Source organism: Tympanuchus pallidicinctus, unplaced genomic scaffold, assembly GCF_026119805.1.
Source record: "Tympanuchus pallidicinctus isolate F22 unplaced genomic scaffold, pur_lepc_1.0 scaffold6, whole genome shotgun sequence".
NCBI lineage: Eukaryota > Metazoa > Chordata > Aves > Galliformes > Phasianidae > Tympanuchus > Tympanuchus pallidicinctus.
The window spans coordinates 30,801,976-30,829,768 of NW_026294780.1; the positions used below are offsets into that span (position 1 = coordinate 30,801,976).

A 27,793-nucleotide genomic window follows, 5' to 3' on the forward strand; every position below is an offset into this window, starting at 1 on the left:
TGAATGCATTCACAATTTATTCAAATTGTACTAGAAAAGGAATTTGGTCACAACTAAAAGAGGAGATTGTCTCAGAATGACAAAATGTTTATAAAAACAAAAGCTATTCTTTTGCAAGATAATTATTTTCCTCTTAAAGGAAAAAAAAACAACAACAATGAAATGGCAAATAATACTAATAAATAACTAGTGCTAAGTGACTTGTGTGATTTCTCAACAGCAGTCAACATCCAATACAAGAGATGAGCTCAGATTTCAAAGAATAGAACGTTCTGCACAGCAAAAGTGAGTGTTGTGCAGGATAAGCACAGCAGAGGAATCTCATTACTGATGCATCTTATTCTGTGCTCACTCAAGCTGGGTGGGCGTGCCTTCTGCATAACCATCTGATGCGTGACCTTAGTTACATTACCAATACCAAAATCAGTAACTAACCATCTTAAATTAACTGATATTTTTAGAGGATAAGTAGGTTTTAGCTAACGATTCTGAATGTAGTTCATGCAAATATGCATGCCAGTTTATCTGCAGAAAATTTCACCTATTCCTACCTATTACTCCTACAAAGCTTTTACTAAAATGCCAAATTGTTTAATAAGAAAAAACAAATGTGAAACATTCTAAGAATTCATAATTATATATATATATATATGTATATATATATATATATAATTTTTCTACCTCCATGATTGCAAAACCTGGTTTCTTGTAGTAATAGTCAAATACTAGTCTAGATTAAGAGATTTATGATCTTTCCCAACTGCAGTTTCAATCACCTCCTCAGATACTTCAGTATACAATGTTTCATTCCTGCTAAAGCTTAACAATGGTGGATTGTCTGACTGATTTAGCAAAGCAAATTAATTGCTTCCATGGAAGTTCATCTGATTTCCTTCCTTAGTCATGCTTCTTGAAGGAAGATATCATAAATTTACAGAAGTTCAAATCAGCTTTCACTGGATGTGATCTTTGCAGCTCAGGCAGGAACATCACACAGGGCCATACCAAAACCTTGCTGAGCCATCCTCCTGTGCTAAGTTAAGTGGCTGCCTAAGGAAGAGTGAAAATACACCGAGCAAGATGCTTCTCCCTCAGGGACTTCCCAAACTAGATGTGGTTTCCCTGTATTTTTTTAATAATATATATATATATTTTTATAATATAATTTTTTTATAATTTTTTTTATTTATAACTCTTCAGAGATTTCTCTTCCATGAACTTCTTCCATGAAGTAAACTTCTATCTTATACAACACCATTTGACAAGGAAACCTACAACCCCCATATTTGGAGGATTGCTTTATAAGAATGAGATGTAGCAACCAGCTCATCTACTCTGCTATACCATTTCCTAGTGAGGTTTTCATATTTATTATTCATTACTTTGTCCACCTTCCCTTGGCTTAAAGAGGGATTCATCCTACCTCTTTCTGGCTAAGGAGTTCTATCACATTTAAATCACCAGCAGGAGCTAATTCCCATTTTCGGTACAAGCATCATAAGGATGAAAATTTTTCAATGCCACTGTTTTGGCTTTTGGGGTATCTGAGGAAGTGAGAAGAACAGGCAAGTGATCAAGCTCCAAAGCTTCAAGCAGTATGACACTGGCGAACTATTGTGCTGCTGTGGCTAATCTATAATGTGCCATTGTTTCTTCTAGTTCTAATAATTCTTAGCAATGCTTGGGTTTTATTTCTGGGTGGGGCTTTCTGTTTTATGTTTTTTTTTATTTTGTTTTGAGTTTTTTTTTGACTGCTATTTGCTAACAAATACTTTCACAAAACTATTAACCCTGTTATTTCAGTCCTGAGTAGCATTATCTGTCCCATATTTCATCATTTTCTATATGAAATAAGAATTCTTCTGACTTTCCTGTTCTCAGTTAAGTAACCCAAGTTTTCCTCGTACTTTACATATATAAAGAACAATATTTCTAAAAAATTAGCAAAAGATTATTGAAAGCTTCTTACTAGAGTAGTCTATACTGATGAATTTGGACAGATTAGGATATTAGTTTGTAGAATTAATCAGTAATTCCCTAATTGCACAGATCTGTGATGGAAACTGATCACATCTTAAAGTCAAACAATATATTGTGCCTTCTGTTAGCTTAAGCATTTTTAGCTAACATTTTACCAAGCACATCTCTTATTCCCGGAAAATGATCGCAGCTGAGAACATCTCATAGACATCAACAGGTCAGAGAGTTAAAAAGCATAAATTATTGCATCATAAATCTGACAAGCATATTTGAGCACTTATTCACAAGGCACAAGTGGCTGTCTGTAATTTAATATCATTTGCAAAAGTAAAAGCATTTTGAACTTAGCCTCCCTTTCCCCACCCCAGTTGACTATTTTATCATATTAGGCATTGGAATCCACGTCAGTTGACGAGTATCTTTACGTACTGGGTTCAAAGGTGTGTACATGTTTACATTCATTAAACGTCTTTTCTAGAAGGGAAAGAGGAAATACAATACATATTACTAACCTCTTTAGTCCGAGTAACATGCCACAGTGACTTTCACATTCTTCCTTCTGAGTCAGTTTCTGATACGCCCCAGCACCGAGCTGGGAGCACCAGGAGGGCACAGCCAAAAACTCAGAGGGTAGGGCTGAGTTTAGAAAACTGGCCCTACAGAAACCTATAAACCTTTCTGATTTTCAAGGAGGACAAAGTCCCAGTCTTGAGCTAGGACTAACTAGCCCCTGCAATGGCACAATGGGGTGAGGAGCAGGGCCTGGAGGATGGTAAGAAAGGAAACATGGGTTAAGACTGATGGTCATGATTATCCCAGCTTTCCTCAGTGCTTGTTATGCCACATATAGTGGCCACATTCAGTTCAGTGCAAAACAGGACATTACTAAAATGGAGCAAGTCAAGTGGGGAGGCCAGTAAGATGGTTGCAGATAGAGCTTTGTAGTCCAGCTTTTTCAGCATGGAAAAATGGCGAAGAGTTCTTTAGATGTGGGTTTTGGTTTTTGGTTTGTTGTTTTGGTGGGTTTTTTTGTTTTTTTTTTTTTTCCTTTTTAAACGTTTGTTTTGTTTTTGTTTTTTAAAGACATTAAAGATCTCTATCATTAAAAAAAAAAAATCATGCCTTTATGTGGCTAAGCATGCTGTTATTTAGCAGTCTTCTCCCCACAAAGCACTCTCTTTTAACCATGTGACAGAACATAATTTCATTTAACTGATGTCAGTGACAGCATGGGGAAAAAAAAAAAAAGCCTGCAGCCAGCTCAATGTATGCTCTGTAAAGATATTTGCATTTCTTATTGAACTATAATACTCAGTAGAAAGTCTGTTAATAGCACCTTGAAGAACACTGTTTGAGTACTTGAGTTAAGCAGTAATATTGAGTTGAAATCTCTGAAAGCACTGCAACAATGATATTAATCATAATACAGGAATAAGACTGGCTCAAAGCAGAACTTGATACTGAATAAGATCTACAGATATCAATACACTATTCAGCCTTACTTTGTCTAACCACAGAGTACAGTTAATTGACAAACTCTTGTGTTCACAAAAAAGTTTAAGTCAACTTCACTTAATATATAAAATAAGAGCTTCTTCTTTTCATTCTAGCTTCAGCAATTTAGCAGCAAAGCGCAACTAAAGACATTAAAGTTGTGCACATGTTTCTGTATGATTGACATGAAGGCAATGCAAGCTTATTCTTTATAGAAGTCCATTAACTCCCAAACTCAGACAACTGAAGTTTTCTATCTAAACAAACAAACAAGCCCACAACAAAGTAGAGCAAAAACGCAGGTTTTATCTGTATCTTCCTTCAAAACTTGCTACTGCTCATCCAACTTGATTGCCTTATTTTGTAAACCAAACTATATCCTGAGAAGCTAAGAGACTGATCTGCATGCTTGCAAATGAATACAGTGCTGAGGGAATCTTAAGAGGTTGGACGATTCTTCTCTTAGTACAAAGACAAAAAAAAAAAAAAAAAAAAAAAAAAAAAGCACTGAAAAGAGCACTGAAAAGCATTGTAAAGACTTCTAGTAGTAGTTTTTTGAGTATACAAAGCCATTTCTTCAGAGATACTTTTAAAATGTCATCTTTCAGCAAAAATTTATTGCAACTTCCTTCAGCAAATCATTCAGTTTTGTAGCATAGATATTTAAATTCCCATGTAAGGTTAGGAATACATGCCACTAAAGCTACCTGAAATACTGTCTGCATTGCTAACATGTCATTTTTCCAAATGCATTAAGGCAATTTTCTGTACGCTTCTAGGCACAAATATAGAACCCTAGAAGTTTTTCATTCCTTCAGCAAAATCATCTCACAAAATAGATGAATGGTAATCAAACACCATCAAGATTATGGTCCCATAAAATGGTAGATTGCCAATTAAATCACTCAATAGACAAAGTGAACCATCTCAGACATTTCTCTTCATGATTAGAAACTTCAGAAAAAGTTCAAAGATTACATAATGCCACACCCAACATTTTATAGCCTGGAGGTTAACCCTGGCAGGTACAGTTCAAAGTCTGGAATGCATTTGATTACCTCCAACGGTTTTACTGAAACGATTTAAAGCTAATGCAAATTAGTGACATGTGTGAGTATTGTACACTGAGCACAATGGTTGGACATGACTGATGAAATATACTCATCTTCATTGTTAACTCTGCCTAACAATTATTAAGAGTTGATACAAGTTAAACATGAAATGCATGATGTCGAAGTTTTCACGAGTAATATAAATACAACAATTTTAATGCTTAAAATTGGATATGTGAATGTAACTCACGTATATGAAAATGCCTACAGCAAAGAGGAAATTTCCATGCTTACAGAGTCATAGGAACATTTCTAAAGTCATTCTGAATTGAGGGTGCTGCACTTTTCCATTTCAAGGGAAGTATCACTAAGAAACTCGGTTACCACAATAAAAACTTATTATAACCACATGTGCAAGAAATGCTATTTCCCTAGAAGTCAGAAAATGACTTTTAAAAACAGCGTTCATTATTTTAATTAAATTTTGGTTAAAAGGCTTTCATTCCAGAAAACCCTGTCTTCCATTCCCTTCCCCTCAACTTGAATTCAAAGATACTCTCTTTGTGCCTTTGGGTTGATTGACTTTTCAGTCATTCTGGTACAATCTGGAGACCTTACACAAGTACTATCATTTTTCTTGCACTGAAGCAATTGGCTTTCATCCAGTCCACAATTTTCTATTCTACATAGAATAAAAAAGGCAGGAAAGGGTGGATCCCTTTTGTGTGTTTGGGGTAGGTATTTTTGTTTTGTTGTTTTGTTTTTAAGGCAAATTATAACTAGCTTTTTCAACTCACATTGTGTATTTCTTAGAAAAATTAAATCAGCAGACTCAGGCTCAGAGCCACTATGTACTCTCATTATAAACCTGAAGTTCTTGGGTTTAAAAAAAATTCAAGAAAGTATAGCAAATCTACTAGAATATTAGATATGCAAGACTCAAATATAAATTTGATACCATCAACAACAAAGCTGAACTCTGAGCAACATGACTACAAATTGATTTGCATTCTCTCTCTTTTTTTTTTTTTTAATTGCTATCTTTTGGTTAGACTATCTAAATCAAAATTTAAAATATGACAGTTCTTTGTGAAGCATAATATGGGATATGACTATCAAAAGAGTTTCTCATTACCTCTCAAACCTTTAGCTAAGTCAATTGTCAGACAGTTCAAACTGCTGAGTGCTACTAGCAAAGCAAGCCTAAAGAAATCCCCCAAAGGCTGAGATGTGGCACTGCTTTCACAATTGAAACTTTCCTTTATATGCATGGATGCGTATAAATAGATATATCATCTTCCTCCACCCCCACTTTTCCATTCTCTTTTTAATTTGGTTGTTCAGTATTCATGATTGAATTACAAGCATTCAAAGAGTCACAGACCCTCTGTTTCTTCTTACCAAACCACCGTTTCTTTTAAATAGCACTATTTCTCAACTCATTTTTTCACAGTACATTCTGGTAAAAAGCTTTCATTCCTACTGCAGCATTAGGAAGAACAGAACTGATCTTCCTAAAAGACAGCCAAGATTCATATGTAGGCATCAACATGACTGCAGATGATACGGGTTAGCAAAAGAAATTCCTAAGAGTGCTGACAATAATTGCACACACAAAAGACTGTCTTTTTAGGGCTTCCTACAGAGATTGCATTCTTAAATTATCTATTTAGCAATGGTAATGTTCATCACACATGAATAAGGATTTTACTTTGCCTTCACTGACCCTTCAGAAGAAAGTATCTTCAAAAATATCAGGAAGAAATTCTCTACTGTGAGGGTAGTGAGACACTGGAACAGATTGCCCAGTGAGGGTTGTAGATGCCCCCTCCCTGGAAGCACTCAAGGCCAGTCTGGATGGGGCTTTGAGCAACCTGTTCTAGAGGGAGGTGTCCCTGTCTACAGCAGAGAGGTTGGAACTAGATGATCTTAAGGTCTCTTCCAACCCAAGCTGTTCTATGATTCTATGAAAGAGCAACACAAATAGAATCAGGAAACCCAGCACGTTCCTGAAGAGCAGTCGCTGAAGAACGTGAAGTTATGAGGAATATAAATTTATATAGAAAAATGAAAGTAAGATATGTTTTCATGTAAAAAGTTAGAGTCTATTTGATAGTGTGTAGCTATTTTCTTAAGATACCAAGAACATCAACTGGCAGATGCTACATCTGTTTTCAACCCCTTTTTGTAACTTCAGTGGTGTTTTCAGCACCCAACAATATCTGGGCATTTAGCAGTTGCATCAGAAAAGACAAGTGAGGAAATTTCACCACTGAAAGGAAGCACTGGTGTTATCCCATAAGTCAGATATGACTTACGGAATAAAGAAAGCAGGTACCAGAGGATGTTTTGTGTTTGGTTTAACCCAGTGCTAAGGCAGCTTACTTTATGACAGCCTGTAGGAGGAAAGGTTGGCTTAGTAAGGGGCAACACTTGTGATATGGCTTGTAGAGATTCTGTACATCTGTTTTAAAAAGTATGTCTGTGTAACTCTGTATTGCTCATTCTTTTTAAAGTTTAATCATAAGAAAACTACACAAACTTTTTTTCTGCTCTGGACAAGTAGAGAAATAGAGGATACAGGTTTATAATCACATCACTTAACAGGCATTTCATTTTCAAGCTTTATTTCAAACATCTATATTCCAAACAATTTTTTTCATATCTTCAATTTATAAAGTATTACCTCTGAAGAGAGGCTGTAAGAGAGTCTGTCTCAAAAATTCAGTATCTGAAATTCATGCACACAAGGGCAAGCATTACAGTTGTTACTCCTTTCTGCATGGCTTTAGATACATAGATCTTTGTCCTAGAGAAAGCACTGCATCCATTTTTTTTCCCCAGGATTATTTTTTGCTTTAGGAAACTAAAATAAATAGTTGTTCATAAGGAACTATAGATCGATAGTTAAAACTATCTAGAAGTTAGAAATACCAAGGTTAAAATCAGGTCTCTATTAATTCATCTGGTTTATGCACTTAATTCCAATTCAGCCAGATTTCTCAGTCAAGATTTTCTGCTTGTTTTATACATTTTTTCATAATTCAGCGTACAAGTTTGATGCTGGATAAGAAGTACACAGAGGCAAAAAGTTGAAGGCCTTACCAAATACCATATTCAGAAACACAGTACCTTCCAAGATATTTCTAGCTACCTTATCAAAATTCTTTGTTTCACACAAAACCTACTCTAAATATAACCCCATCCTAATAACATTAATAGAAGTCAAGTATTTTGATATTTATTGAAGAATGAAATTAAAGTAATAAAATTAACATTAGGATGCAAGAGCTTGTGGTAGTTTTAAGCAAAGCTTGCAATTTAAGATTAATGCAGTGAATTCTTTTTCCCAAAATTTGGTTTAGTGCATTTAATATTTTCATATACTACTGTATACTGTACTACTATATAAACTACAATAGTTTGTATTTATAATTCGTATTCCAAGAAACTAAGGAATTCTTTTACTCTTTTCAGATAGAGTTATTAATTTGCTTAGGAAAAAAAAATAAGATTAATTTTAGTTCAGGTATTGGTCCTACTGTTCAGGCTGCCTCCTTTAAAACTGATCATTGGGATAGCAAATTCAATCAGAAGTTTTTTATCTGCCTAGGGAAATTCTCATTTCTTGGCTTTATTTTGCTAAGAACCCTTCTACAGCTGGGAACAACTGGGTGTGTCACTTTTAAAGAGCTGGGTAAGGAAGTGCTTAGCATTTTTAAATAGTAACTGTGCTGTCAACTGCAAGTCCCTAGGCTCGTATGACATTCCTACTGTAACAGATTGAAAAAAGCATCAAAAGAAATATTAAGACAGCCTTGCATTACTAAAAAAAAAATAAAGCTGCTGTGTTTTAAAATAATATTTCTAATTGGAAATGATTTTAAGAAATTTTTAAAATATACTTAGAATTTAGGATGGTCACTTATTCAAATAACTAAGATGTACATATGACTGTGAGAAATAAGTCCATCTGGATAATTTTTATTGGGAAGCATGACATATCGCTGTACTGTACTACTGAGCAATTTCAGCAACATCTGCAGATTTACAGAAATACCAGAAGATAAATCTCAGACATTAATCTATACTCTCATGTTCGTTGGCAGAAGAGACGCCATCCATACTGGTATATTTTTCCACATCACAACAACTAATCTCATCACTGATCTTGCAAAGCATAAAGCTTGCAATCCTTTGAACAGCAGCCAGTAATTTTAACCATCTCTCTTCACACAAACTTCTCAACAATAAGATTTTAAGCTGCTATTTCTTTGCAAAAAGAATAATCACATAATCACTTGGAACTCAGAGTCTCTAATATACTGGAAATGTAAGAGCATTCCTGTCCTAGAGTGTAGTAGTAATTACAGAGAAGAATTTCATATTGCCCTTATACATCACCTCAGACACCATTAAAAAAAAATATACAAAGTAAAACAAAGTACAACTGAAAGTGTCAACTTCATTATCAGATAGGAATATTTTTTGTTAGCGTAGCTTTGGGCAAGCCGAGGGTCTTACCTTATGCCCCTATGACTCAAAAAATACTCACTACAAACAAACAAGAGCTTGGTATCTCTTAATGGCTCGACATAATCATATATAATTGATGACACAAAGATATGGTGGTATCAGCTAGAGTGAAAAGGAGAAAGCACCACAGAAACAGTGTATGAGGAAAAAATAAGCAAAGTAGAAGGAGAAGATAACTCTTCCTGCTGGGAAGGAAGTCTAGCCAGGTGGAATACAACAAAGGCTTGATAAGGTGCCAAACAATAGGAGCCCACAATACAAGAGGCCCCAAAAGTAAGTGTTAGGAGGAAATGCTTCTGCACATAATGCATCATTAGACTGGAAGCGTTCCCACTGCAAATGTCCAGTATCGGAGTTATTATGGGGGTCAAATAGCAATCAGACAAATTCACACTGTGCAACCATGGCTCATAGAAACGCAGCTTCCCAGTCAGAGTTATCCACTGGCTTTACTATGACATATTAAGACAACTCTGGTGTCCTCCTTAGTGTTAAAGGAGGAATCCACTCTTTCTATAGCACCCTCCTCCTTACAAACTCTTCACATACAACAGGAGCTATATATTTTCTATCTGGTAGTACATAGTAGTAGCCTACCAGAATATTATGTACGGTTCACAGCAATCCCAGCCTCAAAAGCTAACTGTTCAAGCAACAGTTTGTCCAATCTACTTTGGGTAGATAAAATGTACACGCTAATAGTGGTGCAACCATAGAAAACTGGAATACAAACCGAGGTGTAAAAATACATGCTGCTTCAGGCATACTTTAATATTATCCTGTATAACCTATCACAGCTAATTCAAAATGAGGGCAATTAGCTTCAGGTGATGATGGCAAAAGAAATTTGCTTAGGTATGCCAGATAGCCAAAAGTGAAATGTAATCTTTTTCATATGCCTTTTCTCATATGCCACTTTTTTTTTTTTTTTTTAAAATAAAAGTTTTTACTTCATGACAAGAGTGATTTACTTTCAATGCTGAAACCAAAGTTAACAGAGGACAACAGAAAAACCATGCGTGAAACAGTATTCCTTTTCTGATGACTGATATCCTCAAAATTTTGAAATAGCTTATTCTGCTTGAATGTCTGACATTACTTATTTCTATTACATTAAAAAATTAGATCAGAAATTTTTGATCAGACAGCATTTCTCTCCTGACACATACAACTTTCTCTGGAAACCTTTTAAAGGCTTGCTTGCCATCTGGATGATCAAATAATGTACAGTTGACCTTTCAATGGAGATTTATCTTGGTATAACTTATTTCCTTCACTTCTTGGAACAAAACTTCCCTCCTGTCCCTCTCCAAACTCCTAAATACATCAAAACCTGTTATCATAGCTCAGTTAAGACTTTACAGTGTGGTCAGATACAAAAGTTTTAAATTAAACTCTGTAAGTCCTTTAAACATACTGTGGAGCTGTTATATGACACAATGTGTGGAAAGTCAGACTTACATTAAAACAAATTAAAGAGCATGCCTATACTGCTGCCAGCTCTCTTGAATCTAGCCCAGACTCCCTGCATTGTTTTCCATAAGAAGCAATCAAATCTGATTTTCTGAAAACACTAATTATTCTATTACCAAGCAGGTATGATGTAATATGCCAATTGCCCTATGACAAATTCACATTCCAGCCTTACTCTTTGCTCCTGGAATCAGAACTGGTAGCACTGCAAAGATCCAAAGAAACAAAACAAAACAAAACGCTCCACAGTTACAGACCCACTAGAGTAATTTCATGGCTGACCTCACTTGGGCACTGTGGTTAACGTAGGGACAGGTTGGACGACACAGTTTGCACAACAGTTTGCTAACTCTAACTTACTGACCTCCCCTGGGTTTCAGTTTGCCATTTACACCACTGAGGACAAGCTCCTGAAAGCACCCAATCAACTCATCTATACCCTTAGAGCAAACCTCAACCAAAATAACTTTAGCAAGGGTTTTTGTGGATAATGAAAGCTTGGCAGAGCTTACCAAGCCTCCAGCTTACAACATGACATATGAGCCAGCATAGAAGATACCAGCGTTATGGAGGGGTGCCAAATCCCCAACACATTAGCAAGAAATTATTTTTCAGATATGAGTCAAAGACGGGTGAAAGGAGGAGAAGAGAAAAAAAAAAAAAAAAGAAAAAAGCATTTCCATATTAAGTGTCAAACATCAAAATGGTATGAACTTTCACTCTGTAACCAAATAAATACGGCAACACGGTACCATCCAGTCCACCTATACAAGAGATTTCTCTTTTTAATTAAAACAAGTAGATGTCATTTCACCTTACTTTTTTCCTGGTATGTACAGAAGGATTACTGCCTTTTCCTCATTAATAAAGCCAATACATTAAGACATGAATCAGTTCTTAACATTTCACTTGACAGGTTTTCAGAACAGTCCACAAAAAAACCTCTTCCTGTTTGGAGACTTTACAATAAATTCATCCTTTGTACCAACACAACAAAAGAAACTAATACTGTAACAAAGCAAGAAGCCCCTGTAACCTGTTAAGTGCCTACATATGAAAGTTCCACATTAATCTCTCAGAAATAATAAAAGCAATAAACTCATATTAGGAGACATAGTCCTGAAATTAGAGAATCCAGTAATTACATCTCAGAACCAAATTACTTCTATTTCACAGAAAAAAAACTTCCTCCTCTGTAAAAACAAGACAATTACTCTGCGCAATTCTGTCCTTGGTTTCTACTCTCACATATTTTGAGAGAAGGTGCAATACTCAGTGACATACACCTGATTAACATTTGGAGCAGAGGAAATAGCAGTCCTTCGGGAATACCATGCCAAAGCTTCACTGCAATTCAGACAAGCATCAGAAAAAACACTTCCACCTTTCAGATTTCACATCAATAATCTCAAAACAAAGGAAAGTGATGCTTGTTGTATCATTTAGCAGCTAATTTTACTGTAAGCTTAAAATAACCTAAGCAAATTTCATTTCATATATGAAATGTTGTAAATATTCATTAACAATTACTTTGCTTATGTGAGGTTTAATGATAATTAGTTTCTGAAATTAAATTCGTGCAAACCTTATTGACTAGTTTCAAGAACACATAAACCTTCACCACAGTATTCAGAACTGCTCTTACCAGATTAAAAGAAGAACTTTCCGTAGGCAAACATTAAAAAAAAAAGTCTGAGAAACATATTCAGCTAAGCTTAGAGGGAGAGAGGGAGAAGGGAGGGGAAAAAACAAAACCACAAAACTCACTTGACTGTAACTCGATTGGACAAATCCTGAAGGTCTCCTGGATGAAAAAGTTGAGCTTCTTTCAATCCAATATTTTCACAAGCTTTCAGAAAAACATTTATATTATCCTGTGGAGAGAAGTAGAAAGCAGTTGCTGAGTTAGAAGCGCTAGGCACTAAGCAGGTTTTGCAAGATGATTAGTGCGAGCCTCTAAATGTCAAAGTCCAGCTCATGGAAATAAAAATAAAAAAAGCAAATCTGGATCATAAATACAGATCGTTTCTCGTATACACATACAGCCGGTGATCTTGGTGACTGACTGATACGTTAAAGATTACCTGGCATATAGCAGCAGCTAGCCAGTAGGCAGCAATCTCTGCTTTGATGTCAGCTCTGTTCAGCAAACAAACGCCCTCTTTCCAGCTTTGCACGACAAGCCTCACCTCTTGCCTTTAAAAATAACCCCAGCTACTGACATTCACCACCCAGAAACTCTTGGCAGGAGAGGAAGAGGAGGAACACACTGTTTCTATGATTACAGACCAATTATGGAATACTGCACCTGGAAACTGGGTTTGGTTGCTGAGCAAGCTCCTGAGAGACAGAAACCAAACTGTATTCAGCCCTGCTGCTTCCTCAGTTGTGGGGATTGCTCTCCTTGTTGGTCCTCCCCTTCCTCTTCCCCCCCTCCCCCCCACCTCTCCGTAACACCAATGTATAACAAAACTAGGTGTAGTAGTGTATTGCAGCACTCACCTGCTGCACCTGCTACAGATCAACAGTATGGCAAGGCTAAAGAGGGGGGGGGGGTGAGGGGGGGAGAAACCTCACACGATTTAGTGAGAGATTATACAACTTGTGATCTCTTTCCACTTCATAAACAATAGGCAATAGGCAAGAAATTCCTTCTCGTTAACGTGGAATGCTATCAACAACAAAAGAATTTGCCCTCTTGTGCACTTCTCAGTTTGGTTGAAAGCCACAGGAAAAGGTACACAGTTACTTAGCTCATAAACTGCACACAGCCATGTTATGCTGTAGGTTTACAAAGTCAAGATACTTATATCAGAGTTTCACAGTATGAAAAAGCTACACTTCAGCAATTTAATACACTTTAATCCCCCACCTTTTTTTTTTAATTACACATAATCACTGAGCATAACTCACTAAAAAGAAGTCCACAAAAAGTAACAGCTGCTTCAAATACATCAAGAAGCAAAACAAATACTTAAAGAAAAAAAAAAAAGTAAATTCAAGAATTCCCTCAACCTTCTGTTTTGAAGGTCCCCAGGATTCCCCTTATTTCTTATCAGTCTGCAAACATGATATTAATCAAGGAAAATATTTGAACAAGGTAGTCCTTGTGCAGGCTGCGGTTGTGTTACCACATCCATAAGATCTCAGCTGTCTCTCAAACCATCACTATTATGCCCCAAGGTTTGAAACACAGTGTGCTGTAGTGGGTACTGTTCTATTGGGGATTGAAGGGGAAGAGAGAAATGCCATGGCAGTGGCAATGTGGGACATGATATGGTGCTGCATGAGCAGCCAGGAACAATAAAGGACAGGTAACCTCACCTCTCACCAGCTCCTGCAGCACCCAAAAGGCTGCTTGCACAAGCAGTCAAGCTAGAACTTTGCGTCAGCGTACCCATAGTACAATTTTCCTTCCCATCCTCCTTGCACCACCTTCAAGTAACACCAGCTTACAAATGGCATTTTTTATTGAAAGTGCCAGCTTAGTACCAAGACTCGAGACTTAAAGGCAGTTTCCTTTTGTATAGGAGAGGCCACAATTTACAATCCTACTGCAAGTTCCAAGGCAGTGTGCTCTGATGGGTTTATCAATTGCCAAAAGTCACAGTAATCTAGTAAATAGATCATCAACTGAACTGCAGAGAATGCCTGCGCTGTGCACATAAACGAGGAAGAAGAGTCAGAGACTTAAAAAAACTGATGCTGCCCACACCCCAAGTGTAATGAAAACATGAGCACTTGCTCATCACTGGTGTACAACAGCACTGTACAACAACAAAATTGTTGGCATATGAGAGAATTTGAGGTGTTGTAACAACTGAACTAAGACATCAAACTCCTGATAAACAACATATATGGCACCTACAATGCATGAGTTAACACCTTCAGAAACAGGTCAAAGAAAGGGGGAAATAAAAATATGGCACAAAACTCAGCTAGGCATGGCATTCACTGACATGTAGAATGGAATAGCTTAAAATCTTCCTCTCCCCAATTCCCAAGCAAGTAGTTTGATCATGCTTGACACTGGTCTAGGTAACTCTGAGCTTTCCCTAAAGCTGGCGTCTGGTATTCACATCGAAGCAGCAAGATCATCCAGAAGGTTATAGCACAAGTTTGGATATTGACATAAGATAGTGTAGCATTAACAAATTAGCTCTTCTGGATACTGTATTTGTAAAGGTCTCTTGATCATTTCTAGTCACCACAGAAAATCACTGAAGATACAAATCCCAAAATAGCTGGCAGCCATTTTAAAGTCTTAAAGAATAAAAAACCTGAAAATGAATTTTAAATAGTACCAGAGAAATAAGCAGAAAAAAAATGACAAGCTGTCAAGCTTGCAATTAGATTCATCATTGGAAATGTGAACGGGAACATTGTTCAGTGATTAAAGTGCTCAAATATAGTAACCATCATGCTATTCCTTCTACCAACGTATGAAATATAACTCTACTTTTGTAAGACTAATGGTTGATGCTTTTTCCATTTCAAACGCTGTACTGGAATTTTAATCTCCTCATACTACACAAAAAAGAAAAAAACTCAGACCTCAAACTGAAAAAGGACAGATCTATTTCCTTGTGACTTCAAAGCACACAAGCAATGTGTTTGAGAACACATTGAGAACACATTGAGAAGTTTAACATGTGTTCCTATATGCCTTCTGCAAACAAGATGCTCTCAATCTTTGTAAGCCATGGCTGAGTGTCTGATTTTCAGAAAGATTCAAATCAGCAGAACTGCACAGAAAGATGTTGTATGTTGAGAAAAAGACAAGGAACCTAAATAATAAGCAGAGAATGTGGTTTGGTTATGCAAAGAAAATCACACTGTGGTTTTGGTTGGAAGGAGTTCTAGAGTTCATTTATCCCCAAACCCGCTGCTGTAGGCAGGGACACCTTTCACTAGATCAGATTGCTCAAAGCCTCATCCAACCTGGCCTTGACCATTTCTTGCAGGGATGGGACATCTACAACTCTGGGCAACTTATGTCAGTGCCTTACCACTCTTATAGTGAAGAATTTCCTCTTTATCCCTAATATAAAATCAACCTTCCTCTAGTTAAGTAGTTACTCTTTGTCTTATCACTGTAAATCCCTGAGATAATGAATCCCATTTCATCTTCCCTGTAGGCCTCTGTTAGGTACTGGAACTTCCTTAAGAAGAGCCGTCTCTTCTTAAGACTGAACAACAATCAGACTCTCTTTAGAGGAGAGGCACTCTAATCATCTTCATGGCCCTCCTCTGGACCTGCTTCAACAACTCCATGTACTTCTTATGTTTGAAACCTAGAGCTGAACGCAGCACTCCAGGTGAGGCTTCATGAGAATGAAGTAGAGGGGGACAATCATCTCCCTATCCCTGCTGGCCACATCTCTTTTAATGCAGCCTGGGATACTCTTGGCTTTCTGAATTGCACACACACACTACTGCCTCACATTGGGTTTTTCCATCAGCCAACACCCCCTCAAGTCCTTATCTGCAGGACTCTGCTGAATCCATTCTCCACGCAGCCTGTATTTGTGCTCGAGATTGCCCCGACCTATGTGCAGGACACCTTATACCTGGCCTTATTGAACTACATGAAATTCACACATACCACCTCTCAAGTCCGTTAAGGCTGATCTGGACAGCATACTTTCCCTCCAGCATGTTGACTGCACAACTCAGATTGACATAATCTGCAAACATGCTGAGGGCACATTCAATCACGCTGCCCATGTCACTGATAATGTTGTTAAATAACATTGGTCCCAATCTTGACACCTGAGGAACATCACTCATCATGGTCTTTACCTGGACATCGAGCTTTTGGCCACAAATCATTGAACGCAGCTACTCAGCCAGTTACTTATCAATAAGTGGTCCACCCTTCAAACCCATCTCTCTCCAATTTAGAGACAAGGATGTCATCCACAACAGCATCACATGATTTCCACAAGTCCAGGCAGGTGCCTGCTGCTCTTCCCTTATTCACCAAGACTTGTACCCCTGTTGCAAAAGGCAACAAAATTCATCAAGCAAGATTTGCCTTCAGTAAAGTGATGCGTGCTGTTACCAGTAACTTCTGTTTTCCACATGCCTTCACACAGTTTCCAGGAGGAGCTGCTCTCCGTGACCTTGTCAGACACAGAGGTGAGACTGACCAGCCTATGGTCCCTGGGCTGTATGAACTGTGAGAGGAGAGGCAATACTGTTACCTTATAAGCCTGCAAGGGGAGTAACAGCAAAGGGAAAAGAATAACTGGCCATTCCCAAAGCCCATGATATGAAAATATACAGTCAAACAGATAACATACATGCAGGTTTCTGACCATTAGAAGACTCTGAACTAATAGCGATAACAGTGACAAAAATCAACTAGATGTTTTCAATATAGAGTCTCATCAATGCACATCCATGAGCATCTAGAACTAGAATTAGGATGATGCCATTACATTTTTTTAAAAATCATAACAAAAATAAAGCCTGAAGTGTTAACCACAGAATTCAAGTGCAGTCCATTTTTATTGGATTTATACTATTTGTAAATTTTTCCTGGGAGGCTGAAAGGACACAGAGAGGAGAGGTTGTATGCTTTTCCCTAGTCTATGTGTATGAGGAAAGAATAGAGCATTTTAGATGCTCCAAGCACAACTTCAGTTTCCCACAAGCTGTACAGACTCACTTTAAAAGCACACCGCAAAATGCTGACTAGGTATAGCTTTTACCATCCAACATTTCATTTTTGCCACAAACTTCAAAGTAAACCACACCCAAACCCTCTGTGAAGTTGTAACATAAGAGAGGCTGAGCCTGCAGTGGGAAGCAGGTCAAGCACTTGGCACTTAAATATTGCAGTTAGAAAGAATGACAACTGATACCACACACTTTCAGGCATGCACCTGCCTTTCTGGTCCCCACAAGGAATCATAGAGCCTTCCCCTAGGCCTGTTGCTAAGGCATTCCCCTCTAACCAATATTTAAAATAAGACAGGGTGGCATATCACTGCAAGGAACAGCCTTTGTCTTTCCATACCTCATCTTCACACAGAAACAGTATTAATAAGACCGTGGTCTGTGCCCTCCCCTTCAAAATCCCAAGCATGGCTGCATTCTTATCTCCTGCAAAGTCAGAGATGGGAGAAGAGGAAAGAGATGGATCTTTTCCATAGTGGTACTTCCCAGTTGGTCCTTGCTTGACCTTAGCACTGCTTCTGCTCCCTAACAAAGGGCAGTGGAACTGGGCCAGAGCATGGTAGCTGCAGCAGGTGGATGTGGTTGGAAAGGTAGGACTGCCATGGTGTCCTACTGTCAATCCCATCACTGTCCTCCAGACTGCAAAGAAGGAAGTCTCTGTGTGGAAAAATGCATGAATCTGCATACTTTTCCTTTAAAAAATAATGTTAATTTGATAAAGTAATTAAAAATAAGGAGAGAATCACAAGTGACAATGGTGCTATGGTTGCTTCTCCTAAAATAGAAGAAAAAGTAGCATAAACAACAGGGAAAGAAAATTATAGATGCAAAAATGTTCAAAAAAAGAATTCCAGTAGACAAAACTGAAATGTGAGAGTGTAAGTAAAATATAAAAAATAATTAAAAAAAAAAAAATCTCTATAACATAAAAATTAGAGAGCATGAAAAGGATTTAGAGAGGTCTCCATACAAGGATGTGCAACCGTCATCTTATTTTTGACTACACACGTGCAACACAAGATCACACTAAATTCATCGTGCATATGTGAGTTCCAGTTTAATTAAAAAATAAATTCCTCATCGTGATTATCTGGGTGAGGCAGGAATATTAATTTAAACAAGTGTGTAAATACATTTATTTTCTTTAGGGTGCAGCCATGTTGTGTGGTAAGCCTGCCTTCTTCCTAGTTAACTGTTTCTCTGAAACTCTGCACTTAAACATGGTGAGATCTTGAAACCATACAAGTTATAGCACATCTTTCAATTCAGTTGGCACCTGGGAGAAAAACAATTTAATTAACATTGTGTTTTTATGTTTTTTTCTGGCTGCGTAGGCCAATAAGCATAGACAGTCTCCATATAATCACCTACTCTTATGCAAAATAACCCCCACCTCAGTTAAAGCTTTTCTTCTGCCATTTGAGTTTGTATTGTTGTTGCTGCAGTTTCTAGATTTTATATTTATCTCATCCACCGCCCTACCCCTTACAGAATGTGAAGGAAAGGAACAGAATTTCACCCTGGCACCCTGTGCTCCCAGGACCATGGAAAGGATTTGCACCAAAGTGCTATAGCATCACCCAAACTGCTACTTGGTGCCAGGATCTGTTTTTAATTCCCAGGTTCCCCCCTCCCCCCCACCTTCTCACTAAAAACAAACACTCAGCACCAACAGTGCCTAGCAACAAAAGTGACATTTTAGGAAGAGAGTGATGCATTTTTTTTAGCTACCGAAGTCTGAAAAACATGTTAATAACCCACATTTAACAGGCATTTCTTAGTATCGTACTTATGAAGACATTTAGTATAATGTTGCAAGATAGCTCCATGTCTTCATGACAAAGCTTCTTGACATCTGCATTCCCCCAAGAAAGGGTGCATTTCAAGACAAAAAGAGGGATCTCTTGTTTGTTTTCAAGGCATTAAGTATTTTTCATATACACAGCACTGTACTAACCACTAAAGCTAGGTCAAATCAGTTAAATACAGTATTTAGAGTGGTGTTTTGCAACAGCATCACAGAAGAGCTACACGTTGTTTATGTTCAAAGGCGGGGTAAGGGAAGAAACCTGCAAAAGGATCTTGTTTGACAAGTTGGGTGACCTGCTCTTCCTCGGAGGTACATTTCGATTATTAACACTTGTAGGTGCAAGGGGGGGGGATTAAAGGGTGAGGGGGGAGAGCCAAGAACAGCTGAATCTTATGGTCTGACCACAGACCTGGGAGCCAGGAACTGCAATTAGTACTTGGCCTTGCACGACAGACTGCTTCACATTTGTCCCATCCATAAAATGCAACTACCTATGCACTTACAGCTCTTGTTATTTCAGTAGAAGACTGCCAATGGGTTCAATCTTGAACTGGAGTAACAGCTGAACTACTTTTTTCTCAACTTTTTAGTTTGAAAATGAAGAATAAAAATAATTTTTAAGAGTTCTGAAAGCATAATTTAACTTAGAATGACCTCAGGGCTTCTGTTCTATAAATCATCCCACCTACAGCAACATTCATGGAGCACTACATTGGCCAAAGACCAGAAATTGTGCTAATTGCTTTACCACTCCCCAGTGTGCACCCTTCACTGTTTTTCCATAGCATGTAGAATATTAAATTATGAATTATTTTATAATCCTTAACAGGCAAGTCTTCCCACAGCGTGCTCTGTGCAAGATTACAGATACAAGGTACAAACTCCTTTTGTGTGAGCTGCCTGCTCCAAGTATCAACAATTTTAAATAAGAGCCTTGAAGAGTAACATCCCTCTTTGCTGTGCACTTCACTCACCTACTGACATTGCAATTGGTCTCACTAGAGTTGAACCATTATGGAAATCAACTTCTGAAACAGCCTCAGATAAGAACCATTTTGATTTCAGACAAGATGGCCCATCCATCCCCAGATCCTCATTCCCAGCTGTGACATTCCCAGCCCCTAGCAATCCCCACCACTGCAGTTAATGACCAGCAGAAGACCTACCTAGTTTACCTCATTGCCTCCATCCTCTTGATGCACTGAGTGCCATGGGTTATTTTCAACAGTAATAATGGCATTATGATACACAAAAAAAAAAAAAAAAAAAAAAAAAAAAAAAACCTTGTTTTTTGTTTTGTTTTTTTGGTTTTTTTTTTTTGGTTTTTTTTTTTTTTTTTTTTTTTTTTTAAAGGGGGAGTTTCATATTTCTGGTGTTCAAGGTAACTGATGTAGGAAGGGACCAATTGTCTTCACATTTGAAATCCCTTTCAGGCCTACCCCACTTCTTGATTGTGCTGGTGTATAAACTTCACTAAGGTAATCCAGCAACAATATATAACCCAAATGAACAGCAATAAGAGCAATTAACAAGTTGTAAACTACAGGTGCGTTTCAGGGATGTCACTGTTACCAAATAAGGCAAACCACAGAGAAAAAGGGCAAAAGTACAGCACTCAGACAACCTGAGCCTACAGGACTTTCATTCAAGAGCATTCTGTGCAGCTTTCAGCTTTAACTCCACTTTGGACAACTACAAAGGGAATTGAATTCATTCACCCACAGGCATGCTGACTGTAAAGCAAGGACAGAATCAAAATCCTGTGTTATGGAATAGCATCCTTGTTTAGAAAACTCTTAGCTTTCCCACTACTTACAGACACCTGAGTGAAAGTCAGGAAAAATCGAGTGATGTGCTTTTCACCTTGAACTGCTTATAAAAAACAACAGACTTTACACACTTAATTTTACAAGTACTCCAGTGCCAAGTTACGCTACCAGACAGAGTTGCAATGACAGTAATCCACTTAAAGGTGCAACTCACCTGAAGCCTAATGACTAATAAAATAAGAACTCTTGTTCTTGAAACATTAAAAATTTTGGCAAAGCTTGCTTTTGCTTTTTGCCATCCCCACTCCTCCCACCCCCACCTCCCCATTTTCTTTAACAAATTTTTGTCTGGTTTTGCTCACACAGGCTAATCATTTTATATGGATTAAATCCAGAGCTTCACTCATCCATAGGACTTGAAACAGAAAATCTCTCAGATCCTCAATTCACATGGTCTTTGATTTTCAACTATGATTTGCTACCTGTTTCTTCTTAAACAAGAATTTGGAAGCTCCCTTTAACTTTGACTTCTTCAGCAGCCACTTACAAACATCGTTTGTTTCCTGAGAGGAGTTGCATACCACCACCTTTTTTTTTTTTTGGAATGCTACTGTGCTGACAGAGTTTACCCCATGGAGTAAAACAGCTCTCCCAGATTTGGAGATGATCTGCTTTGCAGCCCATCCTAACTTCTGAGCAGCATCCAGCTTCCTCCTGTCCCTCCCTGCTCTCATGCCCCACAGAAAGAAAGCTTGGCCACCTCAGCTGCAGCAGCAATTCCACGCATTAGGTGTTGGCATGGTATTTATTCTTTTACATACATCACCGGAGGAGAATGATTCAGCATGGGTACGGAGGTGTTCAGACAAGTGTTGAAAGATGTGGTATGAGGATTGCGTACCAAACAGAAAGGCAAGTAGCATAGCTATATAACTCCAGCTATACCACAAAGAGCAAGTATCACTGCTGCAATTAACATCTAGTTTCTTTGGAAATTGCTGGGAATTTCAAATGCCACACATCAGTAAATATCTGACATGCCAGCAAGAAAACTGCTACAGTGTCTACCCTATGAAGATTTCACACATTAAAAAAAAACCATAACAAAATGGTCTGCTGCAAGTCTCAAATCTTCACTTCCTTGGCAACGGTGGAAGAAATCAGATTTTAAATGTCACCAGTATAATTTGAGGTGTGTGCCTTTTCTACATGGTTGAATTTTTTTTTTTTTTAGTTAGGAAGGAATGTTCGTAAAGGAACACAAAGAGTCACCAGGTATTTGAGGAGATAAAAATAGCATGCAACTGACAGTAAACAGAAAGTAAACAGACAATAAAGCAGAGACTTACAGATGATTAAGTTGAAAAACAGAATTCTTTGCAGTTTATTTGATAACCGTAGTTTGTTAAATGCTGGCAAGATGGGGAAAAAAAAAAAAAAAATCAAACTTCTTTTTGGAGCTTTAGTTTAGAGCTGGAGAAAGGATTAAAAATTTACACATTAGAAGATGCTTTAAGCTAGTCCTATTATTTTACAGCTGTTTTACAAAAATATTTAATTAATTAGCATTCTGTGATTACCCCCCACTACTCTGCCCTTGTAAAGCCCTATCTGGAGTACTGCATCCAGGCCCGGGACCTCCAGCACATGAAAGATATGGAGTTGTTGGAGCAGTTCCAGAGGAGAGTCATAAAGATGATCAGGGGGCTAGAGTACCTCTTCTGTTAAGAAAGGCTGAGGCACCTGGGCTCTTTCAGCCTGGAGAAGAGAAGACTCTGGGGAGACCTCATTGTAGGTTTTGAGTACTTAAATGGAAGTCACAAGCATGAAGGAGACAGACTTTGTAAAATATCTGATAGCAATAAGAGAAAGGGTAGCAGTTCCAAGTTAAAAGAGAGAAGATTTAGACTAAATGTTAAGGGAAAAATTTTTACTGCAGCAGTGATGTACTGGAATAGGTTGTCTAGAGAAGCTGTGGATGTGCCACCCCTGTAGGTGCTCAAGGACAGTTTGGATACAGTCCTGGGCAGCCTAATCTAGTGGGTGGCAGATCTGCCTATGGCAAGCAGGTCGGAACTTTGATTTAATTTAAAAGGTGATCTTTAATTTCCTCTCCAATTTAAGCCACTCTATGACATCTCTTTCCAGTAACTCATTGGAAGTGTCAGTCTGAAACAGATGATCTTATTTAAAATATTACTTTCAATTCACAGTAATGAACCAATATTCACAGTACTTGCTATCCCCTGACCAGAGAACAAGCCTAGCAGCTGAACCATCATTTCTCAGGGTGTGCACTTCTCGGGGTCCTCACTATACAATTTCTCCCCGTTTACATCCTCTTTATATATTTCATTCTGTCATCACCTCCCAGAACACTGTCAATTTAATAGAGCATATGGGTTTCATTCTGCCCAATAGAAGTTTTAAGCAGCTACTAAAAATGTCACAAAGAGTTTTCGTCAACCTCCCCTTTCCCCACGCCCTAAATTTCAAAGTGTTTAAGCAACAACCAAAAACAATTAAAGGAAATTCATAGCTAAGGCTGAAACATGCCGTATGTTTTCAAGAAAAAAGGGCACAAAACATCAGTAAACCACTGCAGTGATTACATACTCCCACTATCAGGCACTGAAAAACTACAGAACAATATCATCTCCAACTATTAATAGCCATACTTCCTTTCTAGTATACAGATCTCTTTTCTTAATTGTCTAACAAGGGTATTTTCATACAAGCCATATTTCTCTTTCCCATAAGACAGCAGAAGCAGAACAAAAATGATTTTTGAACATACTTATCAATTCCTGCATTACTCCTGACATTTATTAATTTGTAGTTTGATGTTTTCCGAACTTGCTCCAAACATGTTTTGTTTAGCTGTACAATCTATGAGAGTTAAAATTCTATCCCTGTCCTGATTTTCCTGGTTCATTTCACACTGCCCATGCTCTGCTTGCTTGAGGTAAAGCACTTTGAGATGTAACGTTTCAAAAGATTTTTATGGTAAAATATATGCTTAAGAATTCAAAGTTCTTAGTGATCAGGTTTCTAAAATGCTTCATAGTTTATGAATTTACTTTTTTACTTTTTTTTAGATCAGAATTTTCAGCCCACAGACTCTATTGTCCATGATTCTCCCAGATTTTAAGTAATGTCTGCTCAGGAGGTTGAAGTAATGGGAACTGTAGTACCCGAATTTTACATTGGAGATGTACAAGCTAATGTCCAATTGCCCTTTTTTACACTGTTGACAAAATATGAACTTCAATTCCTTAGCTAAAAAAAGAAAAGTTGTTTGACATGGCTATCTATTTGAGATACCATCCCTGTGTCACCTCCCAGGTGAAAAGATATTTTCTTAGACTAGTATAAAATTCTTTTATGTCCAGGAAACTTGTTTGAGCACTAGAGCTGGACCACTGATCAAAGAAAAAAGTTTCCCCTCCCATGTAATTGGACTTGTCAGAACAAAACTAGATACTTCAGGTGCATCCCAGTTACCTACTTGGTAACAGTCGTGTAGAAGTCCTCACTTAGTTTAAGCCTTTGTGAAGTCTGGAGATGTTATTACAAACAATGCCATCAAATACCATTATACATTAAAATGCTCTTTAGTATTTAATGATATCATTTACCAGAGCAGACAGGTTTCAAGCTACACATAAGGCTGAAATATCTGGAGAAAAAAAAAAAAAAAAAAAAAAAAAAAGCATGGAGAACTTAGCAACTCAAATTACCTCGAGTTTAAAAGTAAGAGATAGCAAAACATCATTGCTTAGAAATTAATTTCTTCACTGAAAATGTCTTACATCCCAACAGGAAAACAGGAAGTAACAGTTTTTGTAAGAATTCTGTTACCTGCAGCATAAAAAGGATATTGAATGAAACGAAATAGATAACTACTACAATAAAGAGGAAAATGATCTATTTTTCTGTCATCTGCAATGCTACTGAGCATTTCTGCCTAAAAATTTATGGAGTGCCTCATGAAGGAAAGCAGTTGTGATGGGAGGTGAATGAAGAGCACAAGTTCTGTAGAACTATGTCCACTACACTTTCTCCCTGATCTGCTCAGGTTTTAGACATAAATTTATGAATTAAAATCACAAGAAATGATAATTGCCACTGTAAAGCAAACAAATCTCCATCCACATAAGTAAAGATCATGCTAAGTAGCTGCAAACCTGTTGACTACTTGTCTTCTGAACTCTTTAACAACTTTCTGAGCACACTCATCTAGAAAATGGAAGATTACACCTCTGCCTTCTGTTTGCACACTGGAATTATAATTATTTTTTTTTCCCTGAAAAAACATGCATCATCTTGTGCTTTGCCTTATGAAAAGCAACATCAGTCTAACTGGCTTGCAAGCAAGAGCACATTAAGCACTTATGCAACTTTACTCCTTGTAAAAGTGCTGCTCACACACTCACCTACCTCTGAATTGACAGTCCAAAGAGGAATACAATTCACAAGACAGCTCAGCCATGAGGAAAAGGTGGTGCAGTGGAAGCAGACTTTGAGGCAGAGCTCGGAGTTGCATTAGCTGTGATGGGCCCTAGCACTTGTCAGGAAGGTGACATCAAACCTTCCAGAGAATGAGCAACATTCCACATCCCTCAGTACAACTCTCCCTCAGTATGCCAACCCTCTCGTCACTGCAAAAAGAAACATTAGACGAGCAAGCAGAGCAGCTTAGACAGCTATTAACTCATTAGTTGGCCCTCAATCAAAACTTATAACAAGGCTATTTCTTATAAGAGATTTTGGATACTGTTAGTTGCTGCACTAACAGCAACCCCATCCAGGTTTAAGACTTTATTTTTAGCAAGTTTTTTGAGTTTTGTGGTGGGTTTTGTTTTTTTGCTTTCTTACCAAGACCAACATAGCTTTTATGCTACTTGTTCTATGCATTTGTCCTCTCACATTTTTCATACAGAATAGAAAGAGGAGGTATTCTCATACCACGCAAGGTACTACTAATATTATTCAAGTAATCCCCACTAGTTGATTTCTGGAACAGAAATTGAATAAGCAAAAAAACTTACAAAAAAAAAAAAAAACAAAAAAAACACTGAAATACAGGAAGACCAGAAGCACAGAGCTGTGTAAAGGCTATATTAAAAAACAAGGAGTTGACAGCAAGACAAAGCAAATACAACCAGAACTTTCAGCACAAAGGAGTGATTCCAAAGAACTTGAGAATTAGAGCTCCTTTAAAAGATCTGTGTTAAAAATATAATTTAAAAACATCAAATTTATTTTTTTTTTTAATCTGAAAACATGACTAATTTGAGTTTAAGTAATTTAGCAAAGGAAATTCATAGCTAAATCCTACATGAAATAATGAAGATTAAAAGCATCCTATAGCGAAGTGAAAATTTCATTTACTTGCCATTCCCCTGCAGCAATTAAAAGCTGTGTCAGGAAAACATTCCCACAGAAAAGAAAATTTTGGCCAGCTCTACCCGATGACAACAGATAAGGAAATACCAGGGCGGCTCCAAGGTTTGCCAACTGTTAGATACAAAGGCTCAGAAAAATATTTTTTTTCATGGTAGTGTTTTACCTTCTCCACCCCATCTTTATCTCCCTTTCATTTTGTTATAATTTTCTTCCACATTTCTGCCTTCTTATCCTTATTATCCCCTACCTTGATGGTTTAGGAGGTACCTGTTGATGTCCATATCAAAGTAGCTCTCCCTTGATTTTTCAGGTAGTTGTTTTGGTGTGCAAGAGAAATGAATACTTTCTGATACATTAAAAAAGTGCATTATGTAACACAGTTGTTATACTGGATTGCATTATAGAAGGAATGATGTTTGTGCAGCACTTGTCTGAAGAGCTTCTTGGCCTACGTGAACCAGAAATGTAACTCTTCACCCTAAAGCAACCCTGGTTACGCGCTAGAACAACAAAAATAAAATCCTACTCTCCAACATCTCTGATGCACACCTTCAAACCCAGAACTGCTTACAGGTGAACAATTTCATGCTCTTGTGTGAAAGGGAAACAAAAGCTCACAATAAATAAGTAAAAATGCACACACACACACACACAAAAAAATACAACCCGCCAGCCAATGCCATTTTTGCCAAAGCTAAAATAAAGAACTGTATGAAGATGATGTTTGGTGCTCATTCATACAGCTATCACACGGTTAGTTGGCAGCACCTCTACTCATTTGAGATGAGAAATCAGCTTAGAGAAATAAAAATAAGTTGATTGCACTGCATTTGCAATTCTTAAAAACCAACAGCTCTCCACTCTGCCCTGTGGTCTGACCACAGCCCATCATGATGTGATGATGCACTTCCCAACCACAGAGTGGAGCAAAGCTTTGCATTTCCACTTTACTAACAGGAGCTGCAAGGAAAAGTAGATGGTCTTAAACACCCAGATCCGGACATTGCAGGGTAGGCAAAAAAGCTAGCCTTATCCTCCCACTATCTCATGATTTTTTCTGCTTCAATCTCAGTTCAAATTCTTCATTCAGCCAATTAAGTTGGAAAAGTAAGTATTTTGAGGAACAAAAGCACTGCAGACAAAGATGGGTCTCAAAATGCTCAGGAGAGCCTTGATGGAAAATGTATTCAGACTACAAAGTGCTCTTCCTGGTCTGATCATATGCAAACTCTTCACATGCTGGGATTCAAGCTGAAAAGTAGAGAATACACACTTATTGAGTATGTTTTGTTTTGTTTTTTAAAGTGGGGGCTGGTGGTGGTACTTTTGCAAAGCATTAATTTTATTTCTCCCTGAGAATTCTAAGCCAAATCATTTTGCAAGTTTTATTAAATAACTTCAAGGCTGCAAAATTTGTTCCACTCTTTCCTCTTGCCCATTTCACTACTAAAGGAGAGAAAAAAAAAAAAAAAGAAAGAAAGAAAGAAAAAAAGAAAAAGACATTTTTTAAAAAAGTCTTCAAAACAACATACAGCAAGAAAAACAATATACTTGTTTTTATGCATAATACTAATAATTAGAGGTAT

At 37.5% G+C, this 27,793-nt stretch overlaps 1 protein-coding gene across 7 annotated transcripts in view; it reads right to left on the reverse strand.

The window, feature by feature from the left end:
• The window catches only part of LMO7 (LIM domain 7), a 128,681-nt gene that overhangs the window by 59,030 nt on the left and 41,858 nt on the right, over positions 1-27,793 (reverse strand). For 4 of the 7 annotated variants that reach the window (XM_052705807.1, XM_052705806.1, XM_052705811.1 and 1 more), the window contains exon 4: positions 12,303-12,409. In XM_052705807.1, coding sequence (XP_052561767.1) covers positions 12,303-12,409 — 107 coding nt within the window. Of the gene's footprint in view, positions 1-11,783; positions 11,883-12,302; positions 12,410-27,793 lie in introns of all 7 variants that reach the window. The other 3 variants (XM_052705805.1, XM_052705810.1, XM_052705809.1) reach the window with 1 other exon arrangement.